Here is a 24,841-nt window from a genome sequence, read left to right as displayed (position 1 = left end):
GCCAGTTAGATTTCCTTCCCTCATCAAATATGTTATTTTAAATGAACAAGCTGATGACAAGCGCTTCAAAGGTTACTGTCTTGTTCTTATTTAGAGTGGTGAAAGAGGCGGAGATGTCTGTGCGGGACGCGAGCATTAAGTGGTTCTTCCAGCTCATCACATCTACTGCATTGCACTCCGCTCAGTCCCTGCCATCTTATAGGCAGCTTATCATTCAGCAGGCCAAGTATGTTATTCATATAGTCCTATAACTTATCAGTTTATATTATCTACTTTGTTGGATCATACAGAGTGCCGATAGACAGCATATGTACCTGAAGGCTAGTACACACTGTATCACAGTATATTGGTAGTAATCTCACACTACATCGGTGATGGTCATATATATGTAGTTTATATCAGTGGGTAAATTCTAATATAGCATTCTCATTATACAATTATTAAATACTAGTCCCGCAGCAACTATCACAAAGGGAAATATAGATGAAGCTATCTGCAACAGCCAATCACCATCGCTGAATATCGAAAAAGTTTGACAGCCTCAATATTTCCCGACATGTCTGCGTACCTCGGTGGTGCCATCGGTCTACAGTGCACATACCCGGTAGTCTATGAATCATCACCGAGAAGACAACTCCAACATACTGCGATATAGCGTGTACCAGTCTTGAAAATCTGTAGCAACTTTGATGTCTTTACTTGTTCACAGCGAATGATGCAACTTCGATGTTCACAGTGAATTGTTGCATTTATTGCTCTATGTTGAACATCTGTTACGATTGCAGGGATGCCTTCCGCTACATCCCGCCTATGTCTCTTTCTCACGGCTCCTCTGATAAACCCAAGTTTCTCACTCAGCCAATTCTCTTGGAAATAGAGCAATTTTTGGAACAGGTTACCAGGTCTGAATTAAAGTTTTTTGTTGTTCTGTGTTCAAACATCTGATGCAATTGATTAGTAACTGAGAGTTCCTTTCTCTTCAACATTCTTGCTGAACAGTGATTGGTTTATAGTGGATCAGCGTTGTCACACGTTTTCAGTTAATTTAGGTCACATGACTGCAGTTTGTTTTTCTTTTTTTTTGTATTTATGATTTATGGGCAATACTTGGAAAGTATCCAACAATTACTAACTGCTGCCACAGATTTGTCTAGCTTTTGTGATTTCTATCTATATGTGTTTAAGTGGCAGCTCTGCGGATGCTGATGAAGGAATACTGTGTAAAGTTATGTATGGGCTGGCAAGCTGTGATCTCTCTATGCTCATCTCTGCCATCTCCCATCTTCTAGGTGAGCTCATCTTCATTCTCATTACTTGGTAATGTCTAGTCGTGTGGTCTCAGTACTGGGTAGTGTCTAGTCATGTGGTCTCAGTACTGGGTAGTATCTAGTCATGTGATCTCAGTACTGGGTTGTGTCTAGTCATGTGGTCTCAGTACTGGGTAGTGTCTAGTCATGTGGTCTCAGTACTGGGTAGTATCTAGTCATGTGATCTCAGTACTGAGTAGTGTCTAGTCATGTGGTCTCAGTACTGGGTAGTGTCTAGTCAACGCTATGTATTTTTCAACTCTATTTTTCAACTCTTCCTCTGTAGTGGCATTTTATTAGAGGTGACGTTCAAATGGAGGATGGTATATTTGTCCAATAGCTCGTCAGAATTCTTGGAAGCTAAATTTAACCCTTTTACAGGCGAAGCGAATGTTGCTTATATTTTGCACTCACCTTTGAGGGGAGTGACATTAACCCTTTTGGATGCGATAACTCTGCTAAATTACCACCAGCTTTTCGAGATCTCTAAGTAAATATGAATTGATAAGCTGAGAAATAATTATTTCCATCAGTTGATATCTATTGCTTGCAATTAACCTATGGTGATCTTATAGCCTGCATTGTAATTTGTTGGAGCTGTCAATTTTTTTATTTTATTCTAGATTTGAAGGCATATTTTTGTTTTATAACTATATTTAACAAAGTTGCATAAAAGCTCATTGCACTCATTGATATGTTTGCCACAGTTTGCAACAAAACTGGCTTTTATGCGCAATAGAAGAGGAGTTATGAGCGTCAGTTCATTGTAAGCCGAGCTTATCAAAGAATATGCTATATAAGCCCGCAAATTAATAGTTTATAATAATAATTTATCAAATGCTGCAAACATATTCCAGAACACGTCACATAAACAAAACATTATTGTAATACATGCAGAAACAAAAATTAACATTTTTGCAGTGTCTGCCGACCTCAACTGTTCTTCTGCACTGCTGAACTAGTCGATATTGGCGTCCAAACAATTTTTTTTTAGCATTGCCAAACTTTTACACTATGGTATTTGAAAAAAAATTCGCGAAAATAATGATAAACTGTTAAACGCATGTAGGCTTAGCACAAGCTATTATAGATTGAACATAGTAATATAGATTCCATTGTGATTGTAAGCTGTTTTTCACATATGTCAAAGTATCAAGACTGCGCTAAACAAAGAACTACTATTAGCCTGATACAATCATTAACTATTTCCATGGCATTGCATTTAAAGTTTTGAAGAAAAAACCGTAAGCTTTGGAGTTGAAAAACGGACTTCGATACGAACAGCAACAATGAAAGAATTAATCGTTATTGATGCAACCGAGTCATTTTTAGTACCATTTTGTGGACACTTTTTTATTAATCACTTTCTATTATAGGTTTGTAAAAATCAAAGCATGTCAAAGTGGCGGTCAAATAGAAGTGGCGTATGTATGTAGTATGTACATCTAGTATATATCATCATGCATGTTTCATTGAATTTAGAATGAATCAACGCTTTGCATATATGTACCTGTAGACATATATGTACCTGTAGACATATATGTACCTGTAGACATATATGTACCTGTAGACATATATGTACCTGTAGACAATCCAGAGAAGACAATCGACACTGGCACACTGCTTAGTTCTATGCAAACAGTACAGGATAAGTACTGGAGAAAAGGAGGTGAGTCAGTCCGAAGCTTGCGTGAACCCGTTTTCAGGGTCTGTCTGAGAGCATATATACATGTATGGCGCAGACGACTCTCACTCACAAAAGACAGCTGGGCTTTTAGGGGGAGTTTGATTATTAATATGTTTCCACTGCCTCTACTCACCATGAATCGTCGTTTTTCATTTATATTATTTTTCAGTCTGTTCCTTCTTATCTGCCCTTTCATGTAGTACTGTACAGTGATATAACTGATGTTGCTGTGTTTAGAGAGGCAGCTTCCATTCACTTATATCGATTGTGACGGGGGTGAGAAACAGTCGGAGAGTGCTAGCTGCATTCACCCTAAAGATCTTATCCTGCATGACCAGACTGACTCCTCCGAGACTGGTTAGTCAGTTACTGGCTAGTCATGTTGTGTGGTGCTGTATTCTAATCAAGGCTAATCTTTTTTAGAGTGCTCCTCCTTTTGGGTCGAATGCTCGTCATTGTCTCTACTTCCTTGCAGCTTACACAACAAAGAAGGGTAGGACAAAGTTCACGCTGATATTAGAGGCGAGTGACTCTGTGCAGATAACGCGTATCAAGGTGCGGCCTGATAAGGGTGGCAAGGGAGTTAAATGTGGCATCGTCTTTCTACTTCCGGCATCAGAAGTCATTTCTTTGAAAAGGTGGTTTTTGAGTGCTTGTTAGTATTGGGAAATATATTTGCTAGTGTTAGTTACAAGTTGAGTCTCATTCACTGTGTTTCTGCGCTTCGAATGGATCTGGAGTTACCACCCTACCATTTCAACAATTCGGAGTTGTATGGATCTTTCCAAGATGGTTGATGTATCGCTCAAAACGAAATTTGTTAAAGTAGACTCACTTTCTCACAGCGAATGCCTTTGCACAAATTTAGCGAAGCGATGTGGCGCCGAATTTATTTGGATTTCACTGATTCTATGATTTGGAGTGGAAGCAACTCCAAACCCATTTGAAGTATGAAAACACAGGGATTGTAGTATATTCAATTGTAGTCACATATGCATAACGTTCAGTCACTGGTTATTATTAAAGGTTGACTTGCAACAAAATTCACATTACAGTTATTTGGTATCAAAAGATTCACCATGTCTTACTCTGCTTTTTTGTAGTTGCAAAATAGGTGGAAATGTGATTACAAGCTCCTAAAAGCTCAAAAATGAACAGTTAATTGCAACCATCACGAAAACGTCGTAGATTAGAATCTCTTTCCAAAATGGCTTTTTGGTAAAACCCGAAGTGTTTGTGATAAACTAGTGCTACAAGAAGTTTTATATTGAGCCTTTTATTAGCCTTTCAATTCATGTGATAACATCACGTGCCAAAACAATAACCAAACTGTTTGAGTACGTCAAAGAAATAAATTGATTCCAGCCTATGGCGTTTTCGTGATGGCGGCGATTAACTATTTGTTTTTGAGCTTTTAAGAACTTGTAATCACATTTCCACATATTTCACCCCTACAACACAGCAGAGTAAGACATGGTGAATCTTTTGATACCAAATAACTGTAATGTGAATTTTGTTGCAAGTCAACCTTTAATACTTCAACATACATGTAACTATCAATAAGTTTACGTCTTACAGTTTTATTCTTGTTCTAACCTGTTCTAAGGCTCAAGCACGCTACCTCTGTTGATCATCTGTGAATGCTGCTGCCAGAGTTGTTTATCATCAAAGTGATGCCATGAAATCTTAACTGCGCTGTTATCATTTTTGAGCTGAATGCTTGATGCTACTGACTTGTTTGGCTGTCACTTCAATAGTTGGCTAAAAATTGCACAATATTTGGCCATATTTTTAGTCTTATTTACTGGTTAACTAAAAAAGCCTTTTGCCTTATGGGCAACACACATTACCGTCTATCACTGTTTTTTTTTGTTCGAAGTTTTTTGTAGAGCTGTTCAAAATAGCCTAATATCGGGCATGGAAACTAATCTAAGTACTGATATACTTGTGAGTTCATCGCTATTGCCCCTTATATTTTGGGTAAGCATTGCGAATATGAACGATAATCTAGTGTCATTCCCACTGCTTGAAAGTCAGTGAAGCTTAATGTTACTCGAACATTTGTATGTTATCAAAACATGTCTGAATATTACAAAAATGGTACTTGCAATACTTTTAGCTATACTAATAAGAAATATAAAAACATCTAATTTTTTTATTTTCACTGTAGATCCCCACATTAAGTATTGCATAGATAAAAGTAAAAGTGTGTAATCGGCAACATGTGAACGCACTATCGTCGAGGGCAGACCGAGAATCTAATTGGTTTGGACATAACTCAAGATATAAAACAGTGATACCATATAGTTTGTAAAATCGTCAAGTCACACTTGAATATCAGGCTACATGGTTGCTTGAAAATATTTTTTCTTTATTGACGGTTGCCACATCACACTTGTAAAGGATGACGTGTTGAATGCTCATTGTGCGCGAGGGCCATTTGATGTGTGATGAACACAACTCCTACTGCTGCATTCACAGCTAAACAATAACACTAGGGTGTCCTGGCCTTTGGTCCACTGATTGTGGCAAATAGATGGATAGATGCTATTACTCTATAAAATTGATGCATCTAATGTGTTATATGAAGGCCGATTGAGGAGAAGACTGGGACAATTCCTACCAGCAAGAGCAAGCAACTACTGACAGTTGATGAGCAAAAAGCTCTCTACAAACGGCTGGAAAAGTATGATGGCTGGACAGCTGCCGATTACGAAGAGCATAAGAGTAGTGGTGTGAATACTGATCATATTCTCACATATTTCAACACGCCCGAAGACCCTAATGAATGGTGTGTATCAATACCCCTTATGCAAATGAAGATGCATCCAAGTTTGCATATGATGTAATTTGGTTAAAAGCACTTTTGTGGCTGTGCGTAGGGACGAGTATGATGTAACCATTTCATGGAAGAACAAGCTTGTTGGAAGAATAATCGTAATCAAGTTTCTACAACCGAGGTCAGCTGAATCTGAGAACATCGGGCTGATTGGAGTGAATTTCTTTGGCTATGCTGACATGTCCGATTGTTCGGCTGAGGTCAGTCTTCAGTCTTCTTGTATAATAAATGGCTGACTGGTATCTCTATTTTGGGTGCTTTAGAAAGTTGTCTTTTTTTATAGATTGTAAAGGTCTGCCAACCTGGCCAGATGACCTCCGCAGAGTTCGCTGATTCTATACTGTCCTTCCTCATAGCGATCACACGGAGTCTGGTAAGCAGTACAGCACTGTCTGTCCTCATTGACTGTGTTCGGCATGGCAATTAAAAATTCGAGTTACCGTAAAACCTCTAATTTGACTGCCACTATTAGAGAAGGGTTGAAAAATAGAGCGCCACCTTCTATTTGATCGCTACTTTGCCAATTTTTGATCCTTATGAACCCATAATATCAACTGATCAGCAGGAGTGTCTACAAAATCGTATTAATAATGAATCGTTCATTGTCCAACTCCAAAGCTTTTTGCTTTTTTCTCGTTAAAACTTTGAAAGTCACCTCATAGAAATAATTAATAACTGTCACAGGCTAATAGCAGTTCCTTATTTAACATGATCTTGATACTTCGAAATACATGAATATGAAAAACGGTTTACACTAATGATGGTAGCGGAACGACTAGTTTTAGGTCAAAGGTCACGTTTAGCAAGCAAAACTTTTACGCATTGCATTTGTGTTAAATGCAACGTGTGGCAAATTGTTTGGACGCTAATATTAGAGATGCCCCGATTCTAAATTCACCAGCCGATTCAGATACCGATCCGATATACCGATCCTAATTGAAAAATAATCCGATTCAGATACCGATTCAGATCTTTTGTGTTGCATAAATAGTAGCTCATTTTATTATGCAAATACAAACATAATGCAAAGAAAACATGAATATTATTGTATTTATTTGTTTGCATTTATGGAAAAAAATATATACATATTCACATACTGACATACCGTGCATGTAGTAACAAAACAGTCCATGTTTCTTGTAATTTGTAAATAAAGGTAATTACTGTTAGTGGTACAGTTCTATCTGTGATAACGAAGTCCCTCTTCTATTGTTAGATGAACTGCTGTGCCTGTACAAGTTTATAGCAAATCAATGTTTCCTTTAAAAACCGTTAGTGATTCAATTATCTCAGTAAGACGTCTTTTTTCTTCCATCATTATCAATGTAGCCAAACGTCCTGAAGGGGGATTCCCTTGCAACAGATGTTGGAGGACAGGCTACATACCGATACGCCACTGGGGTTACCGTTTTTTGTACAATACAGACGATTCATTGTATCGTCAGGATCAAGAGAATGATAGATAACTTTATGCGTCGACTGTTTAAATTACTTTCGTAATGCTAGTAAATAGAAATATTACACTGTGTTCTTGTTTCCCATTTTTGTAATCTTGTTCGTGATTGCTTGCAATAAAACCTATCGCTGTAATTGGGAAATACCACACTTTTTGTTAACGTTCTGGCAAAAAGTTTCCTTCGCTGTGTTGATCAGGCTATAGACATGAAATAAATTGTGTGGCAGGCCTGAAATTCATTAAGTAAAAGTAAGAACCTTACAGTTGATGAATTTTTATTAGTATAGCAGGTTAAAATACAGTTTTCTGCTAAATGGTTGATCTGTAAAAAGTATCGGCAGGTTCAGATTTTTTAAGAAAAGATCGGCCGATACCGATTCAGATACTTGACACTCATATCGGCACCGATACTGATTCCGATACCAAAATCGGGGCAACTCTAGCTAATATGGTAGTCAATATCTTAGGTTCAGCAGTGCAGAAAAAGAGTTGAGGTCAGAAGACATTATGAAAGGTATTAGACAACTAGAAAATGTTCGATCCATCGAAAGTAACAATCAGAACTCGGCTATCCGAGCAAAAGATGCAAATATTTTTTGTTTTAAAAAGGTTAATTTTTGTTTCTGAATGTAGTATAGGTATGGTTTGTTTGTGTCACTTGTTCATAAATATATGTTTGTAGCATTTGATAGATTATTATTATATAACATATAAATTTGCAGATTTATAGCATATTATTTGATAGTATCATTACGGTAATCTGATCTTACAATTGATCGACGCTCGTAACTTCTCTTCTATTGCGCATAAAAAGGTAGTTTTGACTGCAAACTGTAGCAAACATATCAATGAATTTAATGAGCTTTTATGCAATTAGTAAATAGAGATATAAAATAAAAATATGTTTTCAAATTTAGAATGAAATAAAAATTCAAAGCTCCAACAAATTGCAAAGCAAGACACAGGCTATGATATCATCGCAGGTTAATTGCAAGTAATAGATATCGATCGTCTGGTAGAGATATTTCTCGGTTTTCTAATGTATATTTATTAAGATATCTTTGACAAGTTGGAGGTAAGTTAGCAGATATTTTGCATCCTAAAGGTTTAATATCGCTACACCAGAAAGAGAGTGCAAAATATAGGCGACATTCACTTCGCCCACAAAAGAACTAAATTTATTTTCCCAAAATTCTGACGAGCCATTTGAAAACTACAACATCAGCCTCTATTTGAACGCCGCTTCCAATTGACCGCCACTATAATAGAGGAAGGGTTGAAAAATGGAGTGCCATGGCGTTCAATTAGAGGTTTTACAGTATTCCATTTTTTGTATATTCAAGCTACCAGCTGTTGTTAGTCTATGGTCTTTGATTAGCGCTTCTAAATATAAGTGAGCAATGGCTAACAATTGATTTGCTTATTGACTTCCTCAGTGCATGTTCAGTGATGTGTTGCACTTTTCTGATCGATTTCATAAACTGCACATTTGTCTTGTTGTCGGTTGACTCATTTACCTTCAAGTCAGCTGAGACTACATTCTAACCTCTCTTGTTGATTAACATAACATATGAGCTTTTCTACATGTTTTTCAAAGCATTAGCATTTTGTAAGTGAAAATATAGTAATGGAAGATGAAAATTGGAAGAAAATGTAATAATATATGAACAACAAATATTTATGTCAATTTAGTTTAAAATGGGTTTTGTGTAAGTTGGATTAAGTTATGCTGCATAAATTATCTCCATCACTACCTTCTAGTCTACACTCTTGTTCACACATCCCTCATGGGAAGTGAGGATAGAAACCTTTGATTTTATCAGTTTTATTAACTTAATTATTTTAATTGTTCTTTGTGTTGTTATAATTGTTCAGTTTTACTGCTTTGTTTAATTATCTACAGTGCTTCATAGGTTTGGGGGTGTTGAACAAATTGAATGAAATACATTGTATTCTCATGGGAATATTTACCCCAACTTACTGCGGCTTTGACATATGAAGCAGGTCCTCAAATAAACTAAATTTGTTTGTAGAGGTTTAACTTTGTTACCAGAATTGTCTCCTCAGTTACAATAAATCCATAGAAAGATCTTCAACAAACTTTGTAGAAGATTTAAAAATAATATCACAGGAGGAGACAAGTCTGCATTCTGAACTCAGTTACACAAGCAAAGGCTGAACATGGCTGTCCTTGGATGAAATGCAAATAGATCATGTGGAGACAAATGCTTGTCTTAGCGTCAAGTCACAATGACAAGGACTACTGTTTAGCTTCCTGTGAAACTGTTTACTATTAAGCGGTGTAAGCTGGCTTGACAATTCTGTAAATTAAGATTTTACTAGTTCCAAGCCAAACGTGGCCTAAGAAATGGTTAACAATATTGTATTCCGAACTCTAAATATTAAATAAATTTCTGTAAGGGGGTGCGTGTTTCGGTGAGAGGGTGCGTATTTCTGTAAGGGAGTGCTTGTTTCTGTGAGAGGGTGCGTGTTTCTGTAAGGGAGTGCTTGTTTCCGTAAGGGGGTGTGTGTTTCGGTGAGAGGGTGCATGTTTCTGTAAGGGAATGCGTGCTTCTGTAAGGGGGTGCGTGTTTCTGTGAGAGGGTGCGTATTTCTGTAAGGGAGTGCGTGTTTCTGTGAGAGGGTGCGTGTTTCTGTGAGAGGGTGCGTGTTTCTGTGAGAGTGTGCTTGTTTCCGTAAGAGGGTGTGTGTTTCTGTGAGAGGGTGCGTGTTTCTGTGAGAGGGTGCATGTTTCTGTAAGAGGGCGCATGTTTGGCAGCAGACAAGGCAATTGTAAATTTAATTAATCGTAGATTGAAACTGCGCAACTGCAGAAAGTGTTGTCAATTGATCTGTCAATAAGCATAACATCAATAAAGTTAATCCATAGTGACGGTTATCGAATTGCAATCGATTATTGCATCTACTTGAGTATTTTCACACTGTTTATCCAGGAAAACAGGCCAAACATGGTTTCCAAGATGGCACCGGTAGATTTCTCTCGGCTTACTGTATCCCTCGTAACTGGTCTGTTTGAGAGAGCGCTAAGGTAAGCTCACCACACGAATGCTTTCTACACATTGGCTTATAATAATTGTTTAGTGTCTTAATAGTATGAATATCATTTGTCATCAAGTGCTATCTTAGAGCGGGGTCATAATTCATTAGGTCAAGAATTTAATTAAAATGAGAAGTGTAATTGCTGAAGACATCAGTGGAGAGAATCAATTTAAATTTGTTTTCGTACTAAAATGATGGCTAAGGTATATGCAGAGTAGATCATAGACGATAGATATACAATATTTTAAGGTGTCATATGAAAGTTAATTTAATGCGTTATCATGCCCATTGTTACATGAGCGTACTATTTTGTATTACAAGTCTAGCCACATCTAAGAAAGGTTGTACACCATACTTACTGGAGTGATTGTGATACTGTCATAAAACAAGAACAACTTGGAACTTGACATAATTGTATAAGAATACATTTATATCATCATTGTATACACATGACATAGTTTATAATTTTTTAACATCGAATGTTCGACGTTTGTCTAGTTCAGAGACACCAAACTTCTCAGAAGTGGTGTTAGCATACTACTATCACCACTGCTAAGCTATTTTGTGTCTCATAAACAAATGTTTGCCATATTTAGGAAATTAGGATTCAGTAAATCATGGAGCAAGTACTGAAACATACTGTTAGTACATTTCCATCGCAGTTGTTTTCTTGAGGTTAGAGTTTACTCTGCAATGCAAACGGTTGGCAAGTGTCTTTGCCTGGCCACTCTCTGCTTTTATTGGTCTTATAATTATGTTCTCTATTTAGACTGACCTGTATCCTGTATATGTCTATCCTATATGGACATGTGTCTATTGTAGACTGACCTATATCCTGTGTATGTCTATCCTATATGAACATGTGTCTATTGTAGACTGACCTGTATCCTGTGTATGTCTATCCTATATGGACATGTGTCTATTGTAGACTGACCTGTATCCTGTATATGTCTATCCTATATGGACATGTGTCTATTATAGACTGACCTGTATCCTGTCTATGTCTATCCTATATGGACATGTATATTATAGACTGACCTGTATCCTGTGTATGTCTATCCTATATGGACATGTCTATTGTAGACTGACCTGTATCCTGTGTATGTCTATCCTATATGGACATGTCTATTGTAGACAGAAAAGTGTCTCTACCTGGTTTGCGCAGCTTTTCATTTGACAGATATGCGTCACCCTGTTTTCAAGGGCCTTCGTTATACTTTGCTGTCTACACCTGTGTGCTATAGGTTGGCCGAACCCATGACAATAAGGAGGGTGCTGCGCCTCTGCCACTGTATATTTCTCAATTGGGCCCCTGGCAAGAACGAAAGTGACAGCAGTTTGCTCTTTGATACCTTCAGTTCTTTCATCAACTCTCCTAATAACTTTGACCATTCTGTTGTGGCCATTGCCCGGGCAGTCATCGTTGATGGTCGGTTGATGTTCATAACCTCTCCTTCATTTAAATGATTGTTAGTTTCTATGCTAAATGACCTCATTTTTGAAGGACATGTAAAAATTGTTTTTTTTTGTTTTGGATTAGATTTCTAAAAAATAGTCAAACCAGACCATTGTATGTTTTTCAGCGGTCCGTATGCTAGCCAATGACCGCCTATTAGCTCTTGGTTAAATTTTGGGACGGCCATGTTACTTTGCAGAGAGCACAGCAACCAGCCTACACTGCCCATTTATATTACTCACGCAACTATGATCATTCTTATTGGTTATTAGCTTGTTTTCGTAATCCCATAACACAGTGAAGTTCACCGTGTAGTCTGTATTATAGTGCTCGATGATTTCACCATTGTGAAGCATGACAATCATTAGAAATTTCTGTAATAATTTTTTTACAATAAATACTAAAAAAGTATTTATGTCTGCTTGCTCAGTAAAGTCGAGCTCGTTCTGCATGAGAAACAATGAACTGCTATCGATCTGCTCTGGTTTTAACGAACAAAAAGTTGTTTTCAAATTGAACAAGGCTTTGGACCATGTTGTTTTGTAGCCTTTATTTCTGTTACTTTAGAGGTTTTGCTAGTACAAAGACATAAGTTGCTTCCTTTACTTGTGGTTAAACAATTGCAGGCGCCAAGGCTTTCTTTCCCAATGATCAAATGCGGAGAGAACAACTCCTACGGATGCTCAATGACATTAACGTAAGCTGCATCTCAACTGTATTATCTTTAGCAGGTTGTTAGTAAAAAATACCTGGTCACCCTGCTAAAAATGTATATAAAATAAGATATCATGGAATGGCTGAACTGGTTAGGATCACCAGAATGGGACGCCGTAGAAACAATAGAGAAGCAACACCTTGCAATGATTAGTTCACAGATGTTCTTGCACGTCAGCAAGACCATCTGATAAGTCTAACCTAAGATGCTAAGATAAGGCTAACCCTTTTATATTGTGTGTGACTTGCAGAGGGCTGATGAACTGGCAAGTACTAGTCTGGTTTTTGAATCTCTCTGCCAATTCTTCAGCAACGTGGAGCCATCAGCACTGCTTAACCTTCCTCACCCTAATACATGTCTCAAGTCTGCAGATACACTCGATGTATGTATAGTTTAAACTGTTAGTTTTGCACTCACTAGCATCTGCTAAGTGTGTAAATATACTAAAAGTTTATAAGTCCTTTTTGGCCTTGACTTTAGTAGAGCTTATGGGAGTCATAGTCACCTGATGAGTATTGACATTCGTCATAGCTGGAGTATGTTAGCCATATGATTGATTTTTAACATCTTTTTAAACAATTTATTGTAATTAGCTCTTACCTGTTCAGGACCATTAAGTATCTAAATATATTTATAGTATATAATATTATAATATATAGTATTATAAATATATAAGTTATATTTATATATTCTTATTGGTGAACTTTAATATACTTTTACCCAAAGATCTTAAAAAATTGTTTAGACAGAAACGGGCTCTTTTTACTCCATTTTATGCAATAGTTTATAAAAAGTGAAGCAAATGAAATTTTAGCTTCGCTGTTCATTTATAACTTAACTAAAAATATGGAATAAATTTTACACTATAAATTTTCATGTATGTACATGTATGTTAATGGAAAGACTCAGTGCTGTACTAAATGAGCGTTTGTTTATACAGTGTTTTGCGTATTAAGTGGCTAAGGAATAGAAACGATTATTAAATATCGTCTATCCGTACATTCAATGCTTATAAAAAGTCTCTCATCCATTGGTCTGTTGTTCTCTAATAGAGTCTTTACCATGGTTGGAGATTTCTTTTTTGTGCTAACTGATGGTTGGAGATTCAACCATCGGTTAGCACAAAAATGAAATCTATGGTGTTCACATATTGGTTTCTCTTGAGCTTTAAATAGAAACCTTATTTCTATCAATCCTCAATCACTCATTCTTTCATATGTTTTACTTCAAATCTGTTGCCTCTGTTGGCCAAGCCTAATTTTTAATTAGCTCTCAAACAAATAACATGGTTTTAATGGACCGCTGCCGAGTATACTTTGGCAGTGGTTGCGTATTAGGTATACCTAAGTAGGTTTGGCTCTATTGTAAAGGATCCATGCAATTCTTCACTTATCCACACCAAAAACGCCAGAAGTTTTAAGCTTAATTATGTAAATACGCTGTATTTATAAATCCAAAGTGTAACTTTACGACTGATGCTATCGATATATCATACATGTAGGTGCATTGATCGCGTCTCTGGTTCTTAGTTGTGTTGCTCCTTTGCTCTCATCTCTTCCACTGTCTCTCTGAACAGAGGTGTAGCTGCCGTTAGTATACTTCCTGCTTTGACCCTCTATGCTAGGGCGGGCTGGTTCTTGTCCAGCCCGCCCTAGCATAGAGGCTAGGGCGGGCCTCTATGCTAGGGCGGGCTGATTCTTGTCCAGCCGGCTGGATCATGTTTAGTCAGTTCTGTCCGATATGCCAGCTGGCATTCCTGGAGGTCAGCCGGCTTCCTCCTCAGTATCTCAATAGGTCAGGTTGTATTTTAGTAGTACCAGTTGTTCTTTAGTGAGGCTTTCTGTAGAACTTACTTTCTATTGTTGTCTACTCTAGTAAACTTCAATAGTAAACTCAGAAACCCTTGCCATTCACATAGTATCCTCGATAGGATACTATCACACACTTTGCGTTGGACTTTGTAGGCAATAGACACAAGCAGCTTTGACGTGTTAGACACTCTCATATCTGTAACCCTCCAAAAGACTCTCAGCTTGAGCATCCAATCAGACTCATCCGCAAAGAGCTCTTCTCGTCTCTCTACAATTTCCTCAGGAGTTGCCCACTCTGTTCTCGTCAAGCTCCTCTCCTGTCTACAGACAAGCTTTCTCGCTTGGATAAATGCCATGAGGAAAAGCGGGAATGATCAGCTGATAGCAAAGTCTAAATCTCTACTCGTGTCATGTTAGTTCTTTTTATCACGTTTTGTCATTTTATTCAAGTTCTCTCAACATCCCCAGTTTTCTCTATGCTTGACTTATATAAGCTAAGCTCTCAACATCTCTAGTTTTCTCTATGCTTGACTTATATAAGCTAAGCTCTCAACATCTCTAGTTTTCTCTATGCTTGACTTATATAAGCTAAGCTCTCAACATCTCTAGTTTTCTCTATGCTTGACTTATATAAGCTAAGCTCTCAACATCTCTAGTTTTCCCTATGCTTGACTTATATAAGCTAAGCTCTCAACATCTCTAGTTTTCTCTATGCTTGACTTATATAAGCTAAGCTCTCAACATCTCTAGTTTTCTCTATGCTTGACTTATATAAGCTAAGCTCTCAACATCTCTAGTTTTCTCTATGCTTGACTTATATAAGCTAAGCTCTCAACATCTCTAGTTTTCTCTATTCTTGACTTATATAAGCTCAGGGGATTCAACAGCTATCCTTCGTTTTTTTCGTGACTTCATTCTATCGTTGTCTGCCATCTTTATGGACAACTTTTATCATTAAAAACACGAAGCTTCTGCAATTAATTATTGCAAACAATGCTTTTGTTTGCAAATTTTTTATTTTAGTCTCAAAACAACAATGAAAAATACTATTAATCAAGAGAATGATGATCGTTTTCTACAAAGATGGCGGCTTTTTCGTGGACGAGCGCATGTGCAAACAGGGTGATGACGTCAAAAAAACGATGGATAACTTCTTGCAACACATCAATGTATATTAATTTTATAATTTACTTTGGTTATCTAATTTGTATTAAAGCCTAGGGGATCACTGCAATATCATGTCAGCTTTCGTTTTTAACAACATTGCCATTCCGAATTGAACTGGTGTTTATAGGAGTCATTAGAACTATCAGTCATACGTGTGTATACCACAATTCTTAACTGTACATTATATGTGTTATAACTGTCTATATTGTCCACATGTATACCACAATTCTTAACTGTACATTATATGTGTTATATCTGTCTATATTGTCCACATGTATACTGCAACTCTTATCTGTACATATATATATATATTGTAGCTGTCTACATGTTTACCGCCACTCTTGTAACTGTACATATATATTATAGATGTTAAGTGCTTTATCTTTTTTGAAATGTACATATACATCGCAGTTGTCTAAGGCGTGTGTTGCAAATCCTTCAATAGTACATGCCATAACCAAATCCATATTGTAACTCTCTAGTTACACATTTTAGTGTCTTTAGGTATATAGTGCATATCATCTAGGTGTTGTAACAACTCATGTGTGTATACGTTTCACTTTGTTCAGGAAGATACAGTAACTCACCTAAGCTTATACTGTAATTTTTTAGGCTTCTACATTAGTGGTGCATGAGTACACTTTATCTTTTCCTGGCGTATACTGTACTCCAAATGGGGTTAAAAAGTAACTCTCTCATCTATATTTAGTAGTAAATCCATATATCTACTGTAGCTCATGTGGGCATTTACTGTACCTCATTTAGGTGTATACTATAGGTCACTTGTATTTATCATCGATCTTTGTTTAACACTCACATTTCCACGAAGGTAGTGAGAAGGTTTTTCAAGTTGTGATGTTGCTGAAAGCTTTGCTTGTCTTTACAGATCTAACAAAAAGCATTGCACGCTTTGTTCACTTTACTGATCAAATCATAGAGTTATCGGACTCCCAGCTGGCTGCAGTTTTCTCTGGCCAGGAAGAGTTGGTGTATTCAACTCTGCAACAGCTGGTAAGTTAGGCATACAGTCTTCATCAATTAGTTTATATCTGTCACCTTCGTGTTGGCATTATCATAGTTCAAGGTTGATCTTTATGTCATCTTATCAGTTATAATCTGGTGTCCCAGAAATGTTCCAATTCCTTTTCAGATTTTTGTTGTAAGACCTAAGCGAATGCTGCTTGCGTGCTCTTATGGTTGCATCGAGTTTTGTTTATACTACAACTAACCATAGAGCCCATAGCCATACATTATAAAATAATAGTTCATCTGATCAGTTAGCTATTTATCTGTCTCTCATTTCGTACTGTATTTATACCGTGTCGTAAGGTCCACATGATGCCTAAATGAGAAACAATTTTATAAAAGTTCTAGTCTTTTTACTTATGCATTAATATTAAGCCAGTTTGATCCTAGTACCGCTGCAGTTGTTCGACAACGTGCTTTTACTCTTGTTGGTCAGGTGGTGTTTTTGTCTGGATACTGCAAGGCTGCCAATTTCCTTGCCCATGGCGTTGAGATACTTAAGGCAATCTGGCCCTTTGTTGCGAGGATGAAGATTCTTCGTAGCAGACTTCCAACATTTTTTCTGTCTGTAAGTCTTTATTAAATGTCAATTTTGTGGGATATCTTTTAATAGTACTTTAATAGTACAGTCTAAACTTGAGGCGGTTCCGCTGAATATTGAGTACTGCAGATTTGTTAAGTACTGTAGAGTGTGGAGTATTGTAGAGTGTTGAGTACTGTAGAGTGTGGAGTATTGTAGAGTGTTGAGTACTGTAGTGTGGAGTATTGTGGAGTGTCGATTACTGTAGAGTGTCGAGTAGTGTAGAGTGTCAAGTATTGTGGACTGTGTATTACTGTAGAATGTTGAGTACTGTAGAGTGTCGAGTATTGTGGAGTGTTGATTACTGTAGAGTGTTGATTACTGTAGAGTGTCGAGTAGTGTAGAGTGTCAAGTATTGTAGACTGTTGAGTACTGTCGAGGGTTGAGTACTGTAGAGTGTCGAGTATTGTGGAGTGTTGATTACTGTAGAGTGTTGAGTACTGTAGTGTTGAGTACTGTAAAGTGTTGAGTACTGTAAAGTGTTGAGTACTGTAGAGTGTTGAGTACTGCAGTGTCAAGTAATGTAGAGTTTTGAGTACTTTAGAGTGTCGAGTATTGTAGACTGTTGATTACTGTAGAGTGTAGATTACTGTAGTGTTGATTACTGTAGAGTGTTGAGTACTGTAGAGTGTTGAGTACTGTAGAGTGTTGAGTACTGCAGTGTCGTGTAATGTAGAGTGTTGAGTACTGTAGAGTGTCAAGTATTGTAGACTGTTGATTACTGTAGAGTGTAGATTACTGTAGAGTGTTGAGTACTGTTGGGTGTTGAATATGGTTAGGTTTGCTGTCTTCCAACTTTTTTCTTGTGTTACTGACCAGCTTTTTCCTCCTTACTTCTTGAAAAGTTGTGTGTATTTTATGCCAGCTGGATAGCAATCACTGGAACAAGGTTCAAGCTGGCATGGAAGTGCTAAGTACATGGACAGAGGAATCCCCTCACAACTATCCTAACAATCAAAACATCACAAAAGTTTTCTACTGCCCTGGTGCTAAAATATTTATTCTTGAATTTGACCCACGTTGCCACACAGAGAGAAAATATGACTATCTAGAATTCACAAACTTTTCTGGTGTTGTGCATAAGTATGACCAGAAGACAGGCACGGAAGCGTGGCCACTGAAAGTGGAAATGAAGGGAAGCAAACTCCAATTCACATTTCACTCAGACCAAAGCAACAATGAGTGGGGCTACAAGTTTACTGTAAGTTAATAATTCAAGTTTTAACTTTTAATATAATTATATGAATGGAGCCTTCGCAGGTTTCATTCCTTGTTTGAATTATTTATGAAGTGCTATTGTAAATATTTTGAACAGCAAAACATCTGCTGAGGTATCATAGCTAGACATGCACTATCCTACCTACTCTATAGACATTGAAACAAAACATGTCTAAGTATTGCTGAACAAAGGCTAACGCAATATCAAATGATCTGAGATGGAGAAAATTTTAGTTTCTATTTGTTTATTTTGACACTTTTGTTCTTGCCTGATAGTTCCTAGACATTTAAAAATGTCTTTAATTCCATCTTAGCTATCATAAGCTCGTTTAGTGCTTTTAAAGACTTGAATATATTGATCTTTTTATCTACAGGTGAAAGCAAAAGGAGTTCCAGACGCATCAATCAGTCCTCTGTTTGACCTTCACCTATCATTATCCCTGCTCACAGGCCAGGTCTGTGGCCAGACTATTTCAATGCAGGTGAGTGAAAGCTTGCCATGCAATGCGGAGGAAGAGAACAAACAGACCATGCTTAAAAGCAATCTCTGGAAGACTCTTTTTCGTGCTGGATATCAGCCATCAGGCGAGCTGGAGCGGTCTCTGTCTGGCAGATTCGTAAGTTATCATTTGAATGGCTTTATGCAACTGTTATTGTGAGGTTTTTTGCTTGAATACAAATGTGCTAAAGCGAATGAATTAACAGTAAAATTTTGCAACACGAATTGTCCGAGTGATCATCAGGATTCTAGGGGGCTCACGAGTTGGAGTCCTGAGCTAGATGATATTATAAAGGATCCTGTGGACCCTTTACTTCTCCACAATAAGAGAACCAGCTACTTCGAGTTGTAATGAATTTTTGTTAACATAATATAAATGAATATTTTGTTAACATAATAATAAAGTACTACATAGAATATGACACAAAGCATTGTAACAGTCTTGTGCAAACGCTTTCTCAGTTGTGTCTGAATGAGGCTTCTGCGATTCCTTTTATGCCCTTGGATGAGGCCGCCTGGTGGCCTTTCCTCTGGTTGGTCCATCTCTTGATTGTGTTAGGCGGAGTCAAGGGTTGACTGGCATCCGTGGTGCTTGTTCACTTTGAGGGTCAGTCGGCGTCTGCCATGATATGACAGTCTCATTAACCTTGCATCTAGAATAGCTGATTAAACCTTCCAAGAGCTTCACAAAGATGAACAGTAGCTATTCTATTGACGAAAACATAAGGTGTTAGCAGATGACAGGGTTTATTAATACAGCAAATGTTAAAATTATTCTGTTTTTTTTTTCGCTGGATTAATATTATTGGTAGCATGGATCTAATGAAAGCAGAAAAGTTAGACGCGTTGATATTTATAGGAAGTCATTTGTACAGTTCTTTTATATCTGAGAGAAAATGTAAGAGCGAAGCTCTTAAAATCTGGATTAGCCAACTGATCGTGTCAACCTAGCAGGAAACAGGAAAAGTCTATTGAGACTACTACCACTCCGACTTAGACAGCTGACTGACGCATGGCATGTTAGCAATGAAAGTCTATATGCATAATCTCATTCATTATTGGCTTTTTGGTCTATAGAATTAACATGTCAAGAAAGTAACTAGCTCAAAATGTTCCCACACATACCAACTCTTTTCAAAAATGGCTAATGCTTGTTATTTTAGACGCATGGGTGCTTTGACAATGTGAAAGGTTATCTCCTAGAGCTATTGAATGACCCCTCAAGTGAACCCTACAGCAGTCTGCTCACGCAGTAAGTGGTTTAGCTGGTTTGTGGGTCACTCTTACATATCTTTCATTAGATTGTCAATGTGAAGACAACTCTGATTTTCCTGCTGTTTAGCCAGACCTACTGTGCTATTAGTAGCCAAGTATTTGCTACATGTGTATGAAGATAGATGTATGTTATTATCTGTTGGTTTTTAAGGTTGTCTTGAAGAAAGTTTTGTAAAAAAAATTGAAAATTAATATTACTAGTTTTGGATTGATATCAATTATAATTCATAAATTGATGGAATTCCCTTTTAAAATGAACTACATGTATTTATAATTACTGTTTTAACTGTTGTGCATATTTTCTGGTTTTGCTTGCAGTCTACAGTCGAGATGTCGGCACTACCAGAAGATTGGAACGGATGAAATATCGTCTGCTGTGCTGCACACATTCTCAGTGCTTGTCTATCATACAAGTGATATTTGTGAGAGCCTCAATGACTATAGTATGTTAACATTACGTTTCATCGCTGATATTTGTAACTTTTCTATTTCCTATGATGTCGAGTTATATTCATAGAGCATTCATTGGAGATTGCCAGCCTTTTTATGGTCTGAACATGTATTCTGATAGGATTCAGATACTCTTGTAGAATAAGCTTTAAATTAACTCAGCTTATCTTGTTTCATTAGTTTAAAAAAATTTTTGTCTTCCACTTTTAGTTTTTACCAGTTTCTTTCAATTCACTTACGAAACTGCAATGCTTTGAGAAACTTTGCACAATATATGTTTGATGAAAATTACGTTGTATTTGCGTGCAAGTATTTGCTTAAAGTTTTCATCAGATCATGCAAAATTTGTAGGCTCAGGGAATCATAAGTAGAGGCCTGACTGCAAATGTGAAATATGTCTTTTATATATTTGTGTCATGTTTATGTAATACACTATGGGTTTGAAGTTTACTACAAATAGAACTGAATGTAGAATTGATAATTGTTCCGAGTGTGGTTGTATTTGTGTTGTTACAGCAGTATTGTTTTCTAGTTTTACATACGAATGCTGAGTTTACATTTGTATATTGTGCCAGCCATGCTTTTGTTTCTATTTGTACTATTGTGTTTTGTAGTTTTGCTTCATATAAAAGTCAGTATTGGTATGCTTGTTGTAGTCAATGCTGAACTGGATATAAGCCTTCTTATTGAGGGTGTCTATCAGGCATACAACATTGCTGAGCACCTGCGACTACCTCTGGTATGTTATTAAAGCTGTACTGTTTAAGATAAGAACTTCATTAGTAGAGCTTGCCTATTAGTTATTGAACTTGTCTAAGACTGAAGACTGTATCAACTTCTGTTGCTTTTAAAGCTACTCCGAGTCTCGGGGCTGACCTTTTTAATATCTCAGATTTCTAAGCAAAGGCACTCTCACTTGCCAACTTGTGAGAGAGATGACGGTTTACGGATGGTAGTGCATTGGTAGCCAACAGGGCTGAAGACGTGCAACTGTTGGTTGAACAATTAATTCTCACAGACAGCAGCGAAATTCTACCTCAAGATCAGTATAAAAAACAGAGTACCTTTACCAGCCAATCATAGTACTCCATCCAATTCCTGAGCTCACAGTGGTCAGCATAGACCAGGAACCTCTTGTTCAAGTATCAGACTTAACATATTAGGGTAGCGCAGTCCTAAGCTCCGGAAGCTTCTCAAGTTGTTGGCAGCTGTACGGGAGCTTATGATGCAGTTGTCGGAGCATAGACAGGTTGTAGATTTGCTTAGCCTGATCATCACATCGGTCTTTTCTTTTGTAGATTAAACTCAGGCAGAAGACATTGGAGAAAGGGCAAGCCGAAGACTTCACATTAGGTAAGATCTTTATCCTCTTCTGTGTGATCTGAGGTTATCAGTTCAAGGCCATTTTTGGGAGTATTCGATTGGAGTAGTTAACTATGAGTAGTTAACTGAAGTAATTATCATTATCATACTGTTTTGAATTGTTGAGCAAACTAAATCAAATGCAGTGTATTTTGTTTGGAACATTTGCTCCAACATTTAATTTTAACATAAAAAGCAAATCTTGGCGCTCATTAACTTTTTATGTCGTGGTCGGACTGTATATACTTAATTGCTCCTAAGCTTTTCTCTGGCAGTCGCTATTGTTGCTGACGCAGCCTTCAACACATGTCACACATTGGCCAGTGATTTGCTATGACCATATGTGCTAGGGTGAGAGCGTGAGACTAGCTGATGTAGCCAGTGCAGCAGTTGTCCTTTCTCGAAGTTTTTGGGTTTTTAGTTGTTTATCTTTGGCTGTGGTTAAATACATTTTAATAGGACAGTTTGACAATGTAGCGTGCAACTTTCCAATAAATATGTCGGAATTGCCGGAACTTATTAACTATCCATGTTAGCGGCTAACATCAACTCTTATTGCAGAATTACGTTACTATATTTGAAAATATGAGCTGGATAAATGAGAATGTTCCCGAATCCTTGGAACTCATTCTACGAGAAGCTATATATCTATGTGTGATGGTAAATTCTACAGTGGACTGTTTCAGCCAAAGAGATGGTTGACAAGGCGAATCTGTTGCTCCGCTTTGCGCCTTTGACAAAAGCTCCTACACTAGAAAAATGTGTGAAATCCATAAAACCTAGAAAGACATCAGCAAGGTTGACATCTAGTCATGATCTACTCAAGCGGGTAAAAGATTCTTTCACACCATAGCATTTCCAGCGTGCATTCCCTATGGTAGTACAGAGATTAGATTAGTGCATAAGTATTTTAACTTGTAAATTTGAACTTTTATTTTATCAGAACAGCAGGACTTCCTTTTTTGTTAGCTTGCTTTAAAATGTCAAGAAACTTCTAATTGTTTTTATTTAAGAATTGCTATAAGTTGAAGGTAATCAAGAATGAGCTGTGATTGGTCAGGTGAGGGTCTTAAGTAACTCCATAAACATTTTTAGTTGTTGCTAAACCTAAGGTCAGAGATTTTGGCTGTTCGAGTTAATTTGCTTCTGGCTGCCTTAAATGGAAATTTGCCACGTAAAATATTAATGCAACTGCAAGAGCAATTTGCTAGTACCATCATGAAACTGTTGACTACAGCTGGAAGGTAACATACCAGAAAGATATGGCCAGTTCAGGTTGGTCCTCGAGTTCATAGTGGAGCCAAGTTGGAATTGCCAAATGGTAGAAAGTGTCATTCAGGAGCGCATCAAGAAGTCCAAGTCACTGAATACAGCTTATGAACTCATCTGGGACTACATTACACCATCTGACGGGTCTGCTTCGCTACAGGTAATCCCTGAAGACAGCTGATAAATACTTTGAAAGGATTGCATCATTGGCTGCTTCAATCGTGTTATCAGCCTTCTCACACATTCTTTGTAAACGAATCAGAATTGTCAGATTTCATCCCTTGGATGCTTGATTACTGCCTCCATAGCAGGCCTCTTGATTGTATGATTGTATGTCTATACATGTATCCCTCATTTAACGGCTACTCGGGATTACGATAGCATGTCAAAAATTGCCAAAAATATGCTTGAAGAAGCTAAATGAAAATAAATGGAAATTTAATTTATTAACATCATTAAAGTAACCATGATTGTATAGATATTACATATGTGCACCATCTATGACTTGCTTTTATGCAGGTACGGTACCGGGGGTTAGGCTAGTATCTGCCGTAGTCGAAGCAATATAAAAAGACCTGTGGTACATACATATGCTAAATGAAAAGAGAAATTCCAAGAGAGTAAACGTAAAGAATAAACAAAAATATGTAAATCTACTGCATGTACTCTCTGGTAGCCTAACATTTGTTTACAAGCTTGTGCACACGCAACAGTCAAATGAAAAGGAAGTTAAAATTTAATATACCCGCTAAAAGTTGAGGGTAGTCATGTGAAGATTTCTAAAATTATTACATATTGCTGATATGACTGATAATGAAGTCAGAGGCTAAAAAACTATTTTCCCATATTCTTTTGTAAATATTGAAACAGCTTTAGATATTATCAAGGTCTGATGTAAAACACAATCATTAATTGGCTTCTTGTAGCTGGATGTAGTGCTGTTTTTACGGGCTGTCTTGAACATGCCCGAGTCATTTCCTTCCCACTACGCCGATGCTATCGATGGCTGTGGTCTTGAGCAGGAATCAAAGCTTCGAAAGCATTTTTATGCTCTCATCCGCTTGCTCGTCAGATATGTCAACTCCTTCCATGGCACCAAACATTCCAGGTTGGGTTTCGGCTTTCAACTAGTGGATTGGAAATTTTGACCAACTCGTATACCTGTAGTATGTTTAGAGGACAGTTAGTTTTGTATGTTTAGTTAGTATGTTTAAAGATCGAATGCGCTGTGTACGGAAGGTTATTAGTTTGAAAGCTGTAATAACGAAGATTTTTTCTGTTCGCTCTAGTTCTCACTGTCAATCCATTTGATTGTCTAAAGCCATCTGAAGTAACTTTTGGAATTCCCTTTGTTTTATCTGCATTCATTAAGCTGAAGCTGTCTAATTCATGGTAGAGGATTCGTCAGCAGATGTCGGTAATTAATTGTCATCTGTTGATAGAAATGTTGATGCCGCCTGGCTGGTTGTGCAATCCTGCTTGTTGCACCTGCTAGCAGTTGACTGGAGAGAGAATGATCTTATGTTCCTCAAGGAAATCGGACTGCCCAAGCTTCTCTTCGAGGCCTCCAAAAGTGAGTAGCGATTTTAAACTCGCTGACGAAACTATTCTTGAGTCTAGTCTGTGGATGTACTCCTTGAAACAAATTATTTTGTTACTACATG

The 24,841-nt window shown here is 37.3% G+C and overlaps 1 protein-coding gene across 1 annotated transcript in view; it reads left to right on the top strand.

Moving 5' to 3' along the window:
• Positions 1–24,841, top strand: part of LOC137410583 (zinc finger ZZ-type and EF-hand domain-containing protein 1-like) — a 57,571-nt gene that overhangs the window by 12,469 nt on the left and 20,261 nt on the right. Inside the window, exons 12-37 of the mRNA XM_068096029.1 lie at positions 95–226; positions 786–914; positions 1,192–1,289; positions 2,896–2,976; positions 3,232–3,351; positions 3,470–3,632; positions 5,585–5,785; positions 5,877–6,033; positions 6,126–6,206; positions 10,244–10,338; positions 11,594–11,778; positions 12,432–12,502; positions 12,771–12,902; positions 14,485–14,743; positions 16,385–16,509; positions 16,961–17,092; positions 17,970–18,305; positions 18,697–18,939; positions 19,985–20,073; positions 20,415–20,539; positions 21,203–21,285; positions 21,845–21,899; positions 22,595–22,737; positions 23,146–23,202; positions 24,104–24,285; positions 24,620–24,750. Of these exons, the coding sequence (XP_067952130.1) occupies positions 95–226; positions 786–914; positions 1,192–1,289; positions 2,896–2,976; positions 3,232–3,351; positions 3,470–3,632; positions 5,585–5,785; positions 5,877–6,033; positions 6,126–6,206; positions 10,244–10,338; positions 11,594–11,778; positions 12,432–12,502; positions 12,771–12,902; positions 14,485–14,743; positions 16,385–16,509; positions 16,961–17,092; positions 17,970–18,305; positions 18,697–18,939; positions 19,985–20,073; positions 20,415–20,539; positions 21,203–21,285; positions 21,845–21,899; positions 22,595–22,737; positions 23,146–23,202; positions 24,104–24,285; positions 24,620–24,750 (3,605 nt within the window). The remainder of the gene's footprint in view (positions 1–94; positions 227–785; positions 915–1,191; positions 1,290–2,895; positions 2,977–3,231; positions 3,352–3,469; positions 3,633–5,584; positions 5,786–5,876; positions 6,034–6,125; positions 6,207–10,243; positions 10,339–11,593; positions 11,779–12,431; positions 12,503–12,770; positions 12,903–14,484; positions 14,744–16,384; positions 16,510–16,960; positions 17,093–17,969; positions 18,306–18,696; positions 18,940–19,984; positions 20,074–20,414; positions 20,540–21,202; positions 21,286–21,844; positions 21,900–22,594; positions 22,738–23,145; positions 23,203–24,103; positions 24,286–24,619; positions 24,751–24,841) is intronic.

Source organism: Watersipora subatra, chromosome 1 (genome assembly GCF_963576615.1).
Source record: "Watersipora subatra chromosome 1, tzWatSuba1.1, whole genome shotgun sequence".
Classification (NCBI taxonomy): Eukaryota; Metazoa; Bryozoa; class Gymnolaemata; order Cheilostomatida; family Watersiporidae; genus Watersipora; species Watersipora subatra.
Note: the sequence above shows the minus strand (reverse complement) of the source record. Positions and strands in the feature narration are given on the sequence as shown.